Source organism: Erpetoichthys calabaricus, chromosome 13 (assembly GCF_900747795.2).
Source record: "Erpetoichthys calabaricus chromosome 13, fErpCal1.3, whole genome shotgun sequence".
NCBI lineage: Eukaryota > Metazoa > Chordata > Cladistia > Polypteriformes > Polypteridae > Erpetoichthys > Erpetoichthys calabaricus.
This window is the reverse complement of record NC_041406.2, coordinates 114751371-114768950: the sequence shown is the minus strand read 5'-3', so window position 1 is coordinate 114768950 and position 17580 is coordinate 114751371. Positions and strand designations below refer to the sequence as shown.

Here is a 17580-nt window from a genome sequence, read left to right as displayed (position 1 = left end):
AGCCACAGGCTCATTCCACCAAGTTGTACTAAGAAGTGCCTCTGGGGGTCTTTTCTGCCCACTGCTGTCAGGTAATTCACTGCTTCCACCCGATGTACTTGTTAAGTTTATGTATTTATTTATCAATTGATTGACTGTATTATCTGTCCTGTGAATCTGTATTCTTGTTTTTTATGTTTCTGCTGCTGTATGCATTTGAATTTCCCTATGGAATTAGTAAAATTGTATCTAATCTAATCAAATTAATCCTGCAAAGGCATTCTTGTCTGGATCAAAAGTCCCCATGTTGGCTACACTTTGATCCTTCCCTGAAAAGTTATAAATATCAGAATGGCAGACTGCAAAGAGATTCAATACTAAAGTAGAAGCTGCCTTTATTAAAATACTTGTTCCTACTGAGTTGAATTGAATGCACAGCCACAGCCATTATCAAGCAACTGGAGACACCAGCAGCAAGAGAAAGAGTCACTGGCAGGGGAGTCAGGACCACAACAATGGCATGTAATGTGCTATCTTGCAACATGGTGCTTTTTGGTTATTGATTTCCAGATACCACATCTATGACTGTGTGTATTTTGTTTATTTTTCATCTATCTATCTATCTATCTATCTATCTATCTATCTATCTATCTATCTATCTATCTATCTATCTATCTATCTATCTATCTATCTATCTATCTATCTATCTATCTATCTATCTATCTATCTATCTATCTATCTTATATTACATATTACGTTATCTATCTATCTATCTATCTATCTATCTATCTATCTATCTATCTATCTATCTATCTATCTATCTATCTATCTATCTATCTATCTATCTATCTATCTATCTATCTATCTATCTATCTATCTATCTATCTATCTATCTATCTATCTATCTATCTATCTATCTATCTATCTATCTATGGGCTAGAATAGGCATGTCTGAGTCTTGGTGTCACCTGAAAGTTTTTTTTTCCCTTTTTCTGCTGTTTTTTATTTCTTGATTAAAAAAAAACAGCACAGCAAAATGCAACTGTTGCGTTTTTAATATTGCATAGATCATCTAGTATCAAATCCTCTAATTTTATACTTGTTTTTTCTTTTGGTGGGGGGACACTAAAGATAATTCTGATGTTCAATTTTTTGCAATTCCTTTTCATCCTGATTGTAGATATGCTTTTGGACAGCACCATAGTTAGGACAAATAAAATTGTTAGGAACATGTCCTCTGAGGTTGTGACATTTGATCACGACCCAACAGGATAAAAGACCATCCGTGAAGATACTTCCTTATCTGAGCTACAGATTCAAAACCTAATTCTCAAGTCGCTTTCCAATGACTGTCCTGCTGGTAATTTTATCTTTTGTTATTATTTTTGACCACGATTTTTTCCTTATGTTTTGGCCTTGTCACAGTGCCTTTTTGATCTCTTGATTTTGGCCAAGAGATAAGGCCTTTTCAGACATCTTCCGGCTTTCCGTCAAACTTTGTCTGCTTGTAGACACAACAGCAATAAAGCTCTGGACCAGGAGATGAAAGGGAAAAACAGAAAGACAAATGAAACAGGGTCAAAAAGGTGGAGGAATAAAAGAAAACTGATCTGAAAAGTGCAAAAGAAACTAGCAATCTTATACAAAAAGCCACAGAAAACTACTGACTTGTTAGAAAATTTTTAAATTACCAGTTGCCACATATACTTAATGCAAAAACGTGGATGAATCTGTAAGGACGATGCTATCTTAATAGTGTCAGTAACCTGACATCACATGAATTCCAGCCATCACACACTGCCATTATGAGATACTACCAACGTAAACTGCGCAGTGGTGCTCATAACAAAATACCACAGTCAAAATGTTGTAGAAACACTACCAAAATAATAGAAAAATATTATTAAAATGCTAAAATCACTAAGGAACAAATGAATCAACACAGAATAATAACAAAAATGCTCGAAACTCATAAAATCGCAACAACTATGTCAGCCTCCAAAAGTATACCAAGTGGGTTATCACACTTTATCGACAGAGTTTCCTTTAAGATATAATAAATGAAATGACTTAGAGGCATATCCTTATGTTCTGCTGGTGCAAGTAATGCAGTGATGCAGACGCGACACCTTACATCCAAAGTCAGTGTGGTGAAAAAGACATCAGACACAGAGGCACACCCCCTGTCCCTTTAATATCCATCAACTTTCTTAACAAACTAGACTAACGATGCTCTGGTCAGAACCATATGCCATCACTAAGCAAGACATGACTATAAATCTAATTTTTCTATCATTAAGTGCAGGAATTTGGGAATTTAGTCTGATTGGGTGTATCCATTTTATTCTTCAATTCAATGTAAGTGCAGAGTTACCAGTGCTTCTTCATAACAACTCTGTATTATTAGTCTAAGTTTTGACTCTTAGTTTTTTAATAGTTCAGGCAGGTGGTCTACATATTAACATCTATGCACCAAATAATAACAGTGAAAGGCTGATTGGTTTAAGTATTTAAAGGGGTCTTGAATGGTTTTACCAAAAATGAAATCATTGTGCCGGGTGCGAACTTTAACTGTACAGAGGACACACTCTCCTTATTAAATGGATAGCTTAATAGGCAGGAATGGGAGAGAGCGTCACCTGAAGGATGTGTTTCAGGCACATGAGTTAGTAGATTTATGGCGCTCTTATTTTGCTTCAATCAAGCAGTTCACGTGGGTATAGGAGAGTAATTTCCATGGCCCATTTAATCTGATTTTAAATAATGTCTCAATGCTATGACTGATATATACATCACTCCTATTGGTTTCTCTGACCGTTTTCTGGTAGGTCTTAAATTACCCCTAATATCTCCTCATAAGTATAAATCTTATTGACACTTTGATGTATCTCGGCTACAAGATGCTCATTTCATCCAATGTTTTCATTTTTTCTGGAAGCAATGTAGTTCTGTATAACTGAGATCTGTGTTCCAGAGATACTGACAGCATTTGCTAAAAGTTCAGATAAAACCATTTTTCCAACAGTATATAGAACATGTGGCAAATTCCTATATTTTCAAAACTGAGAAACCTAAGATGGCTGAAATATATTGGTCACTTCAGGATGGTTGTACCAATGACTCATTTGTTAGGACTCTGTGCTCAGATAGCTTTGGTAAGCTCTCATTTTCACCAGTTCAGTCAACTTGATGTCCCAACAATTTTTTTCTTTGCATTGGAGAAGAAGGAAACCCAAGAAAAATGATGAATGTTTTACACGCTGGTACTGGATAAACCATATAAGTATCCACTATGGGCCTCCTTGAGTTCTGAGAGTTTGCCTACAAATGAGCAGGTTGCTGATTCTGTATTTTTCTTATTGTTCGATGGTCTACCTCATTTTACTAAAGACTCACAACACATTGCTATGCCACCTATGCTTTAGAACAGGTTTACACCTGAAGCTAAGGATGTTTGGGCCTTGCCAGTACTTGGATGGGAGACCATCTAAGAAAAGCTAGGGTTGCTGGTAGAAGAGGTGTTGTTGAGGCCAGCAGGGGACACTTACCCCACTGTCTCTGTGTGGATCCCAATGCCCCAGTGCAGTGATGGGGACACTGTGCTGTAAATATGGTGCAATCCTTTGGATCAGACCTAAAACTGAGGTCCAGTGATTACATTCCCCCTTCTTTGAAGAACCAGCAGCCTGTTAGCTTATTACTGATGATAAAGTTATCTCAAAGGGTTTGGCAATGCAATTTAAAACTGTTATGGGCAGCATTATCATTCCTACTCTAATCAAATGATCAGTCTAGATCATTTGGCTTTAACAAGGTGATTTTATCATTACTAACAAACTACGAAAAAGCATTTGATGGATTTGTTTGTTGTTTTGAAGTATTCTGAATACAGTACAGCTACAAAATTCATCAAAGTATTGTATTTGAATGTAATCAAGGTGTTAAAAATCAATGGTGTTTTGATTAGGCCTTTTACAGTTAGGAGGGCAATTTGACAGGATTGTTCTCTATCAGGTATCTTATATCTATTGAGTCCATTGTTGGTCAGCTTGTTTAAAGTCTGCAAGGTTTAATAATTCTTTCATTGAAAAATCAAAGTTTACATTTTTAGCCTATGTGAATGATGTGATTGTATTTTTCACATCTAACAATGAGGTTAAAACTTTATATAAATATTTAGCTTTGTTTAAAACTTTCTTCTGCAAAGATTAATTGGGAAAAGGGTAATGCTTTTTTAGAAGAGGACTGGCTACAAAAATGTCCATACACGAAAGCAATTTGGTTTCATTTGAAATGGTTGTATAAAATCTTTTATGAGAGTTAACAAACTTTAAAAGGTTGGGGCAAAGCCTTTTTTGTTCACCTGTGATTTTCCATCTGTTTCATTTCTTGTTTTTTTCACTTATAATATATTAATGCTCCTTTTTTGTTATTTCATTAAAACAGTGCTTTCCGTTATAGGCTGTATACTATTCCATTCCAATTGTTATGTTATTTATCCTTGTTTTGTTTACATACACAATTATTATTTCTTAGTATCCATCATTGGTTATATGTTTTCTTTTTCCCCGTTGTTTATGTCTGTTTTATTACTGTTCCTTGTGTTTATATAGATTTACCACTTTAATTTCTTCATTAGTACATTGATGGGATTTTTTTATGATTTTTATTTATATATATTTATTACTCTGCGGTGGGTTGGCACCCTGCCCAGGATTGGTTCCTGCCTTGTGCCCTGTGTTGGCTGGGATTGGCTCCAGCAGACCCCCGTGACCCTGTGTTCGGATTCAGCGGGTTGGAAAATGGATGGATATATTGATTACTACTGCTTTTTTATCATTGTTGCTTTATTCACTTTATATTTATGTATTGTTCTTTAAATATAGTATTTTTTATTTAGTTTTATTTATATTAGTTACGGTACTTTTATTTTGATATGTAATATTCTTATTGAAAATGTTAATTTGTGCTTATACTTAGGTTCATATAGGATTATTAAAAACAATATGAACAGCTGTGTCAGAATCATTTACAAAAATGCATGTGCTAAATTAAGTGGTCTTCACTGTTGATTTATAGGCTATAGTCAATGTAGCATCTCTTGTATTACAATGTAAATCATTCCAGAGTTTAAGGTTCTACAGCTCCCACAGTTCTTTTATATGTGCTTGAAATAATAAGAAGGCCTGCATCTCTTGATCACAACATGCACCTTTGGAACAGAAACATTGAAGAATTATGACTTTTCCATATGATCACACTACAGTACTTTTGAATGTACCACTCACAAATGATCCTCATGTTTTGTTAGTTTAAGAACAAGTGATTTTAAAAATCAGTGTGTCATCTCAGTAAAACAAATCAGCCCAGATCATAAGCTATTCTTCAGCAACTTTTTCCATTGACACTCCCAGACCTGTAGATACGTATAAACCATCAGAATCTCCTGGGTCTGCTTCTTCTCTGCTTTTTCTTAGTTTCCTCCGGTACTGTCCATGGGATGTGCCTGGGGGCAACCTAACTAAATGTCCAAACCACTTCAAGTGGCTCCTTTTAATCTGGAGAAGTAGCACATCTACTCCAAAACCCTCCAATATTGCTGACCTCCTTACCATGTTTTGATCTTCTGGTATTCATTTATTGTTTAGACTAAATAGTTCATGTGTTACTTGGTGATATGGTGGAGGCCATCTTATGTAAGACATACACATTGTCAGTGTTCTCGTGTGTGAACTTTGAATTCAATTAAAGGAAACATGCTCCTTAGCTGAAGAAATAAATAATCATTCTAAGAATGACCAGGCTTTCAACTTAATAGTAGGAATTTACTTTGGCTCCTTTAAGAATGTTTGCACAATTGATTGACCCTTGTATGTGAAGGAAATGATTTTTTATTAATTCATATATGTAAATATTATAATAAGATCAAAAGAGACAGTGAGAACTTTGGGACACATGTGAGAAAACCTGGTATAACTGAAATAAGCTTTGAACAAAATAAAGCATGTGAAAATGCAAAATCGAGTCTTCTCAGACCAGAGACCTATTCAGACTGTCCAAGATGGCGGTCCTTTTGGTCATATGCCTGCTGGACAGGAAGAGGCAGATCCAGGTGTGTGGACACCAGAAGTGACATCATTGGAGGAGAGCTGTCAGTCTTCTGGTCTGTAGAGGGTGGAGTAGAGAGAGCGTTATCACACAGCACCGCCCCATGTCTCCCATGGACACACATGTGACTATATATATATAATATATATATATATTTATTTATATATATATATATATATATATTTATATATATATATATATATGTGTGTGTTTGAGTGCGTGCGTGTATGTACAGAATGTTAAGGCCTGTCCATATGTTGCATGATTATTCAAAACTACTGGAGCTAGGACCTTGATCATGGTCTTGAACAAAAACTTAAGACCTGATATGTACTGGTAATTTAAACAATTTGAAGAAGCAACAAGCAGCCTGGGCAAACTGACCTGCGCCCGTGGGTTTCTTAAGACAGAGGCTCCTTTTATTGGGTACCCAGAAGTGCTCCAGGTGTTTGATTGCCAACATCTGGCTGCACTTCCGGGTGTGGCGAAACCAGTGCCCAAAAGGGCTGCACAGAACTCCAATCCCCATGAAGCCCTGAGGGAGTCTGCAACCCAGGGAGGCTACCATCTAGTGTCAAGGGGGAGATACTGGGTTTCCCATCCTTGTCCCCCTGGTACATATGTTGCAGGGGCGTCCCGGCCAGGCATGGGCCCCGGCCATCCGTCACAATATATAGTCACATCCCGGCTTACAGGAGAGGATTGAGCAGACAGAACTTTTATTTTAGCACTTGCAGGAACAGTACTCAAGCTTTATTCAATATCAGAGTCTTCAGTTAAATGCACAGCAAAAAGTATGAGTTCCTAGTCATCTCTCTTACAGCAACTCCAATTTTTGAGTTTAAAAGAACCTGAAGGTGTCTTCATTATGAGGACGTGGCTGTAGAGAGAAGGGTGCAGCAGGGGCTGTGACAAGGTCAGAGGTAGTTTGGACAGAACAAGAGAGAGAACAGAACAATAGGTGAATGAACTGGCTTTAAAGACTCCTAGCAATGTGTGATGAGTGCTTTACGTGTTATGGCAGCAGATGAACTGAGATTTCGCAGTCTCCAGGTGTTTTTCTTTTGCATTAGAATACTCTTTAAAAGAGTGTTTTCCCTGTGGCTGAAGCTGGGCCAGGGGACAAGGTGAATGGTCACAATATATACTGATAATTCATTTTTATTTATGTATACTCACTAGGGGGCTTTGCCCCCTGCTCGCTTCGCTCGTCAACCCCCGTGTTTGGTTTTCCGGATAAACACTTTTAAGATTTTTTTTCTTTGAATTGTTGCTATTTCATTAGTTTCACTTTTATTTCAGAACTTCTGTAAAAACAATATTTGTAATTTTGCGAGTCTCAATATGCTGAATCTTTTTAATGATGTCAGGATAGGTTTCTCTGTTTGGAATTTCAGCACAGACGAACCGATCGACATCATCAGCAGTTAATAATTTTTTTTTACAAAGTAAAAAAGTAAGTAGAGTTCTGCATTGGACTCCTGTCTGTAAAGTCGTGCTATTTTCCTCTCACAGTACCAAAAGTACATGGGGTTACCAAGGTGACACCCCAGCTTTTGTCTAGGTTTTTGTACAAGGGCTAGACAGAACGCTTTTGACTCCTGGGGTAAATGTAGCTTTTTAAATAAGCAGACAGATAAATATATATACATGAACAAAGTAACCAATAAATGCATGTGCGGTAAACTCCGTTTTTGAAATTCTCAAGATTCTTTATTTGTCACATGCATAGTTATACAGGACAACACGCAGTGAAATGCATCCTGATCCTCTTATCAAAAACTGTGCAAAGTTAAAAGAATATCAGTTAGATTAATAAAAATTCATAGATTGAAAGATAACAGTATAGTAGAACATAATAAATAAGTAAAATTATGTGAGTAAAGTAGAATTAAGTGTTAAGGTGCAATAGTGTAGTAATTAGTAACTGCTGTCACTGTCCTGCTCCACTGACAGACTGAGAAGATCGTTCCTCCCCCAAACTATGCGACTCTTCAATTCCACCCGGGGGGGTAAACGTTAACATCATACAAAGTTATTGTCTGTTTTTACCTGCATTATTATCAATCTTTAATTTAATATTGTTTTTTGTATCAGTATGCTGCTGCTGGAGTATGTGAATTTCCCCTTGGGATTAATAAAGTATCTATCTATCTATCTATCTATCTATCTATCTATCTATCTATCTATCTATCTATCTATCTATCTATCTATCTATCTATCTATCTATCTATCTATCTATCTATCTATCTATCTATCTATCTATCTATCTATCTATCTATCTATCTATCTATCTATCTATCTATCTATCTATCTATCTAATTATTGTGCAAAACCAAAGTTAAACTTGTGCATAGTTAAATGAGGCAGTTTGTTTGTTTGCGCTACTGCGATCTTTACTTTCTTTTTTTATATTTTCTAATTTTACTACTTTCATATCCTTTAACTTTCTCCACATGTATATAGCGCCATTTTTTTTGTTTGTTTTTTTTTGAGCCTTTCTAATTTCACTGGTTTCATAGTCTCTAACCTGCTCTGCATGGGTTTAGCGTCAACGTTTGTAAACGTCTTTATGAAGTTCTAGTTTGTCATTTTAGTCATTGTCTTTTAATTCTGAGCCGTACAGTACAATACATAGAACAGAATAAATCCTCAATACAGTATAAAAATAAAAATTCTAGAAGTACAGAGTAGAATTTCACATTAGATGATATCACATAATATGATTTGGATTTGTTTTAAGTCCTGGAGACCTCATTCATCAAGCTGCCTCCCCCATTTTGCCATTCCACATCTGAAATAGCGCTAATCCAATAAAAGGACCCCTCATTCCCACGTCCCCATTCATCAGGGATGACTTTACCTTAGGCAGGCAATCTACAATTTAAAGAGATTGTTATTTTCTTGTGAATTGTTACATATGCATTATTTTCACTTTTACTTTAAAAACTTTTGTAAAAACAATACTTGTTTCTTTATTTCCTGCCCAGCGCGAGGTTACATCTCTTTCTTCCCAGACGTATAATACTGCTCGTGTTGTGAAGGGTGTTGCGGCTGAATGTATGCTAAGGATATGCCTTTGGATCATTTGCTGTCTTTTTGCTGCTTGCTAGCTGCCTCTTCTGCCTGTCGCATGTCGTTGTTTTAAGAGCTGGGAACACACGATGCTTGCCTGCCAAAAGCAATCCAACAACTGCTAGCATAGAGGTCTGTTGACTTGTTTTAAATGATGGCTCACTGCCTGGTCTCGCGTGACGTTGTAAAAGCAGTACCTGCCTTTTATTTCTGGCCACGGGCATGGTTGAATTCTTTCTTGCAGGATGTATAACGCTGCTCGCGTTCGATTGGGGTAGCTGCTGTCGCAGCTTTCTCCATATGTGTATAACGCAGTTTTTTTGGGTTTTTTTTTAGCCTTTCTAATTTCCCTGGTTTCATAGTCTCTAACCTGCTCTGCATGTGTTTAGCGTCAACGTTTGTAAATGTCTTTATAAAGTTGTACTTTCTTTTATTCATTGCCTTTTAATTCTGAGCCGGATTGGATGTGCTTTTTTTCCATTCCATTTGTTCCGGGCTGATCATCACATTCCTTATTTTATAAATTTGCACCTAGATTATTGTTTTTCTTTTTAGAATTTTTTTCTCTCCATCGCTTTTTGGGTCTCTTTTCTTCACGCTTTTCTTTCTTCTTCTTTTAATCGTCGACGTTTCATTTCTACCCTATTCATTTCATTTCTACCCTATTCATTTCTACAGTATTGACCTTATACACTTTATATGCACTGAGAGCCCTGGAGTTGTGTGTGCTGCATGACTGCCTTTACACTACTGATTTGTTTTTTTTTATATTGCTTGTAAGTAGGGTGTGTCTTGCAAGACTCTCGTTCTATGTTCCCATGAGACGCACCGTGGCATGTCTCTTTTGTCTCGCGGGTCTTTAAATTATCTTCCGAGAAGATCACGTATCGTAGACTATCAGGACAGGGGACAGGATTTCTTTTTATAATAGAGAGATATATATATGCTATGTAAGTAACCACTGCCAGTCTATTTGAAAACATGATGAAGGTCTGACTATGTGATAAGTTCTTTAACTTAAGTTTCTTACATTTAACAATCTATAGGATGATTAAGTACTCTCTAGCTGTCATTTTTTTCTATCAGTATATAGGCTTGGGAATGAGTGGCTTAAGGCGAGACAAGAGTTAACTTCCCACTCTCCAATTTCTCCTGTGAATTAAAAAATATACAGTATACAAATACATTGCTTTCAGCTTATATATTGTTGGTGCTGGGAGTGGACAGGGTGGGAGTGACATCACACGACTTTCAAGGTCTTCCCTTTTGTCTAATGACAGAAACAGACTGGTTTAGGACTTTACAAACCCTTCGGTCTTCCCCCTGAGCTTCCTTTTACCATAGCCAGTTAAAAAAACTTCACTCCCCATGCTCACGTGTCTGACAGTGCAGTGTTCAGTCACTCTTCATCATCTTTCATAATACAGTGCATCCGGAAAGTATTCACAGCGCATCACTTTTTCCACCTTTTGTTATGTTACAGCCTTATTCCAAAATGGATTAAATTAATTTTTTTCCTCAGAATTCTGCACACAACACCCCATAATGACAACGTGAAAAAAGTTTACTTGAGGTTTTTGCAAATTTATTAAAAATAAAAAAACTGATAAATCACATGTATATAAGTATTCACAGCCTTTGCTCAATACTTTGTCGATGCACCTTTGGCAGCAATCACAGCCTCATGTCTTTTTGAATATGATGCCACAAGCTTGGCACACCTATCCATGGCCAGTTTTGCCCATTCCTCTTTGCAGCACCTCTCAAGCTCCATCAGGTTGCATGGGAAGCGTCGGTGCACAGCCATTTTAAGGTCTCTCCAGAGACGTTCAATCGGATTCAAGTCTGGGCTCTGGCTGGGCCACTCAAGGACATTCACAGAGTTGTCCTGAAGCCACTCCTTTGATATCTTGGTTGTGTGCTTAGGGTCGTTGTCTTGCTGAAAGATGAACCGTCGCCCCAGGCTCAGGTCAAGAGCGCTCTGGAGCAGGTTTTCATCCAGGATGTCTCTGTACATTGCTGCAGTCATCTTTCCTTTTATCCTGACTAGTCTCCCAGTTCCTGCTGCTGAAAAACATACCCATAGCATGATGCTGCCACCACCATGCTTCACTGTAGGGATAGTGCCAGGTTTCCTACAAACGTGATGCCTGGCATTCACGCCAAAGAGTTCAATCGTGTCTCATCAGACCAGAGAATTTTCTTTCTCATGGTCTGAGAGTCCTTCAGGTGCCTTTTGGCAAACTCCAGGCGGGCTGCCATGTGCCTTTTACTAAGGAGTGGCTTCAATCTGGCCACTCTACCATACAGGCCTAATTGGTGGATTGCTGCAGAGATGGTTGTCCTTCTGGAAGGTTCTCCTCTCTCCACAGAGGACCTCTGGAGCTCTGATAGAGTGACCATCGGGTTCTTGGTCATCTCCCTGACTAAGGCCCTTCTCCCCCCGATCGCTCAGTTTAGATGGCCGGCCAGCTCTAGGAAGAGTCCTGGTGGTTTCGAACTTCTTCCACTTACGGATGATGGAGGCCACTGTGCTCATTGGGACCTTCAAAGCAGCAGAAATTTTTCTGTAACCTTCCCCAGATTTGTGCCTCGAGACAATCCTGTCTCGGAGGTCTACAGACAATTCCTTTGACTTCATGCTTGGTTTGTGCTCAGACATGAACTGTCAACTGTGGGACCTTATATAGACAGGTGTGTGTCTTTCCAAATCATGTCCAACCAACTGAGTTTACCACAGGTGGACTGCAATTAAGCTGCAGAAACATCTCAAGGATGATCAGGGGAAACAGGATGCACCTGAGTTCAGTTTCGAGCTTCATGGGAAAGGCTGTGAATACTTATGTACATGTGCTTTCTCAATTTTTTTATTTTTAATAAATTTGCAAAAATCTCAAATAAACTTTTTTCATGTTGTCATTATGGGGTGTTGTGTGTAGAATTCTGAGGAAAAAATTAATTTAATCCATTTTGGAATAAGGCTGTAACATAACAAAATGTGGAAAAAGTGATGCGCTGTGAATACTTTCCGGATGCACTGTACATTATGCTAAACTGTGTTAGACGTTTCCTGCTGTTTCCATTCCCTGTCTTTATTGTCTTCAGAATCAAGATTAACATTATTAGCAAGTAAAACATGCCTCATACACTGCACATGCATTTTCCTTTAAATGTGCAACATAATATAGAAAGGCCAATGAGAAACAATTCATTTCTGATAGATCTGTAAATTAATACAAGTAATTCAGATGCATTTTGGGAAAACTAAAAAGTTACAAGTGCACTGACATACTGTAGATGATTGAATCTTACATAGCCTGTCCATTGTGAAACTAAATAATGAGTGCAAAACAGGAAAAGTAGCAATTAGATGAAGCAAAGGGCAAAGCACTGGTGTCTGGGAACTGTTGCTGTGTCTAATAAGCCCTGTCAATCACTGATTTGTCATTTAGGTAACCACCATCCTTCATCAATATTGTATTATACTCTGTTGCTCAACTAACATCTTACCTTATAGTGCAGTGGGTAAGGCACTGGGTTATAAACAACAAGAATGTTGGTTCAGACCTCGCATCACTGATTCTTGGTTCAAATCTGCCTCATTGAGGGACTCTGAGCAATTTGCTAAACTTGCCTGTGCTCCAACTTAAAAAAAAAACAATAATCTGTAAAAACATTCCCTGATCTTGTAAGTTGCATAGGATAAAGGTGTCATCCATACATATAATGGTAATAGTAATTTCTATTCATTATCTGTTCCCACTTTGTTCAGTTGTGCCATCATAGTTTCTGGAGCCTATGCCAGCAACATTAAGCACAGGATGTGATCCAAGCACACTCAGGTACACATCCACAAGTACTTACTCCTAGCCGAACTGGAGTAACAAACTTTGACCAGGACATCTTTAGGATGTGAGAGGAAAATCAACGAAATGATAGAGAGATGATTATTTTTGACTTTTCCCAGATAGTTTCATCTAGTCTTTTCAAAGAAGAATGAATATGTGTTGGCTCTGTGCAGTGAAATGCAGCCACTCCCATTCTTGATCTAAAGAACATATCTAACTCTGACAAATGAAGGGAATTAAAGTTCTGCTTTAGAGTAGATGAGCTAAAATGGGGACCTAATTCAAAGCATTAGTTATTCTCAAAGGCATCAGTGCAATTGATTCAGTGGAATTGTTTCCTTACGTAATGAAACAAATGTTTGAAGACATTGATGTAGAATAAGGGAAAGAATATTACAGATGGATCTAGGAAGCACTAGTTCCACAAAGGAGATCAAAAGAATCTGGAACAAATAAACCTAATCAACTAGTTGATGTAGAAAACTTGACAACTTTTAAAATATAGCTCTTCTTTGTTGGGCCTTCTTAAGTCCTAGTGTCCAAAGCACATTTACATGCATTTGGAATTACAAAATCCTTTAAAAGAGATTGGGCCGTCTCTGTCAATAATAAAAGCCCAAAAAAATATGCAAATTCTAACCCTGAACATTTATAACTAAGCAGAATGTCCTCCTAGTTGCTAAGGTAATAGACTATAAAGTGGGAGTTCATTGCTTCATTCCCCATCTTTCATTCACTTTGTGACCCAGAATGAGTCACCTCACCTGCAAGCTCTGCCTTACTGTAAAATATGAAAACGACTGTACCTTTGTGATTATACTTTGGATGAAAGCATTGCTTAATAACTAAAAATAAATTAGGCTATTGTTAGCTATTGTCTTAATTATCCCTTTTTTCTTTTCTAGCGAGATATGCTGGATGTGAGCCAGATAGTGAAGGATTTGGCCTCTCTCGTGCATGAGCAAGGGAATACAATAGGTAAGATGTAAAACGTTTTGTTCAACTTTTTGCTGCATTCATAAATGGAGTTCAGGAGTTAAGGGAGCCTTCAATCAGTCAATCAATCAACGCTCCACTTTTCAAATCTTGTGAAGCTCTCTGTCCATCTAGTAATTTCCAGTAGTCTCACTTCTATTCTTATAAGTGCTTTCAGCAGAAATAAATCCTTCAACCCAAGAGAAAGTGAGATCAGCAGCTGAGTTGGGTGCATAATAAGAGTGCATTGATAATTCTGGCTAGCTTAGGGACCACAGTAACAACCCCCTAAAGAGGTCTAGCTACATATATTGCAAATGGGACCCCATAGGGGCAGGTGTTGAGGGTAGGAGAAGGTGGCATGCAACATGGGTTGAGCATTAGTAGGCCCTAACAATGAGAGGAGAAGGTCCACGGGAACTGGTAACACATATTAAAATACCAATGCATGAAACTGGGCCCCTCTAGGGACATTAGGTTTTATGCATTTGGAGAGTGTAATAAAGTTAAGAGAATTCTCTGAGGAGACTGGCAGATGCGTAGCATCAGTTTGTGGCATGTGGGGCCCTGATGCTAGGTATTACTGATAGCAGGCCAGCCCATATGTAATAAATCGAAGTATAAGGGTCCAGGATACCTAGGACCACCAGAGAGAACCCTCAGATCACAGCCACTGTACATTCTTACATATTCCTGTTACTTTTATCACTTATCTTTTTATTACCAGTTTTAGAACAACCCCATATTTGCAGTTTTATTGAAATTCTAAAACAGTTCAAATCCAGTGAATAAGCTGAAAAGGTACAAATCTTAGCCGTAAACTGCCAGAACCCCCAAAAAAGTTTAGGTTACCGAAAGCTGAAAAACAATGTAATTTTCAGAGTAATTCAAAAGGGCCTTTTCATTGAACAACTAGTAGGTTAACAACTTACAGCTTTTCTGCAGTACTGGGAATTAATTAAGCCTTGAAAGTTGATACAAACAGCTCCTACAGGTATCCCAATGTCTATTGATCACTTACAAATCTGTCTGACCGTATAAAAGTAGTGTTGAAACAAAACTGTGTTGGTACACCCCCTGAAACACCATTAGGATGTTATTGCATTGTATATTGCTATCATAAATGGTGAGAAAAAGGCAATTAACAACGGAAGAAAGAGAAAACTGCAAAGAAAGCCAATTTGTGATTGAGTACAGTTTCCGATGCCATCAAAGGGAACTTGGGAACATGGAAACTCTGACAGGGACAGGTGTGGCAGACCCAAAGCCACAACAGAATCAGAAGACAAGTGTATGAGTGTCAACAGCATGTGGTGGATCGAGATCTGGAATCTGATTTTGCCACTTCAGGACATTAACATTGTTGTTTTTTAAGTCACTCCTTTGTAGCTTTGGCTTTATGGTTTTGGTCGTTGCCTTGCTAGTATCCTCACAGGTGGCGCAGTGGTAGTGCTGCTGCTTTGCAGTAAGGAGACTGTGGAAGATATTGGGCTTGCTTCCCGGTTCCTCCCTGTGTGGAGAGTGCTTTGAGTACTGAGAAAAGCGCTATATTAATGTATTATTATTAAACAAATCTTCTCTCATGGCACAGGTTTCTTGCAGACTACATCAGGTTTTCCTCCAGAATTTTGCTGAAATTCATTTTACCCTCTACCTTCACAAATCTTACAGGGCCTGCTGCAGAGAATCAGTCCCACAATATGATCCTGCCATCACCTTGCTCCACGGTGGTGATGGTGTGCATTTGATAATGTGCAGTATTCACCAATGCCAAACAAGAAATGTAGCCTGGTGACGTAAAAGTTCAATGTTGGTTTCTTCAGACCAAAGAACCTTTTTCAGCTGACTTTGGCCTCTCATGTATGTTCTGGCAAGCTCTAGCCAAGATGTCAAGTGCTTTTTTTTGGCTTTCTCTTTGCTGCTTTCCCATAAAGCTGCCACTGGTGAAGCATCTATGTAACAGTTGCTGTCTGTACAGTCTCTCCAACTCATCCTTTAGAGTCCTCATATGTCTCTTGGTGGCCTACCCACATTTAGTCTTCTCTTTCCTTGTGGACGGCCTGATTTAGGGAGATTTACAGCTGTGCCATACTCTTTCCCTTTTTTTCAGACTCTTAATGACTGAATAACTGGTTCAAAATGGATGGCCAGTTTTTAAATAAATAATCGCTGAACTTGCAGCTTAAAGAGAGTGCATGTTAGTGTGGCTGGAGCGGTTCCCAAGCACAATGCGGGCATTGGTAATTCCGCACTGAAATGCACAGGTGTGGGATTGCCCGTGTCCATAATTGATGCTAATCGCTACACCTGTGCCACGTCCCCATTCTAAACAGGAGTAGCGTGAGTGCGGCGGGGAGATGAAAAAAGAAAAGAATGGAGGTTAATGGAAAGAGGAAGGCAGGATGTACAGAGAGCCAGTGTGTAAGTGAGTGAGAAAGTGAGCGAGCAAAAGAGAGCAGGCTCGCTGGTGGTTGCAGACAGCTCGGAGTAGAGCCCTGGCGGGGTGTTTGGCCGGCACTCGGGGGCGGATGGATTGAGTCACTCCTGCTGAGTTTTTCAGAGGAGCAGCAGTGACCAGGATCGAGGACGGCTCACCACAGAAGGCAGCAGGAATCAAGGAGGCTTGGGATAGTGAGCCCCAGCGTGAGCACCCGAGGGAGTTGTACCAAGCCAGGGGTCAGAAAGCTACCAGATTAGGGGAGAAGACAGCTGCACTTGCAGGTAGGGCGTCTCCCATGTTGCAGAGCCTGGATGGGAGAGGCAGTGGAGCTGCCAGCTAAAAGAAGGCATCGGGCTTTCAAAGGGGATCTGCTTCCAGCCATTGTTGTTTTTACCCTCGTTTTAACTGATTTATTTATTTGGGATTATTTTAACCTCCACTTCAATTCACCCTGTTTTTATGGATTTTTTTATTTATGGTTATTTTTGAAGCACTGCACTGTTTTGAACACTTTTTGGTGTTGACTGTTTTCTTTTAAATAAAAGCACTTTTGCACTTTGCACCATCCCCTTGCTTCGTTTAGTGTCCTCATTGTCCAGCTCATCCTGTTACATTACTGACGGGGTTTGGTTGAGAAGCTCCCAAAAAGAGCTGGGTGCATGGAGCAGGACCCGCATTGTCACAGATATTCAGTGAGTTGAATATTATCTTGTAGTGGGAAAGTGGTCCCAACCTACACACTGGACATCTGATAGTTCATGAGCTGAATGAGATCAGAGGAGAGAAGAGACACAGGCCAAAACTGAAGGGTGAAAGGTGCAAGTGTATTTTACAAGAATTCTGTACCACTAAAACCTAGCAATGTCCAGCGGGCTTTGTTTCACAGTCCTTCAGTGCTGACACTCCATCAAAAAACAGAAATAAAAAAGGAAAACAAATATAAAAAATTGTGTGTTTACAGTAAGTACAGCATACTCTTACAGTTCTCTACACAAAAACTATACACACATTCCACAAATAAAGGCAGTCTTCCTTCTTCATCACTGGCTCAGGAAGCCCCTCAAAAGGTAAAACAATAGAGGAAAAATATGTACAAGAAAAATCAAGTGTGTGTGTATATACAAAAAGAAAAACAATAACACCAATCTCAAAAGA

The 17580-nt window shown here is 38.7% G+C and overlaps 1 protein-coding gene across 1 annotated transcript in view; it reads left to right on the top strand.

Annotated features, from left to right (window-relative positions):
• The window catches only part of tsnare1 (T-SNARE Domain Containing 1), a 919576-nt gene that overhangs the window by 607591 nt on the left and 294405 nt on the right, over positions 1–17580 (top strand). Inside the window, exon 9 of the mRNA XM_028817483.2 lies at positions 13916–13988. Coding sequence (XP_028673316.2) covers positions 13916–13988 — 73 coding nt within the window. The remainder of the gene's footprint in view (positions 1–13915; positions 13989–17580) is intronic.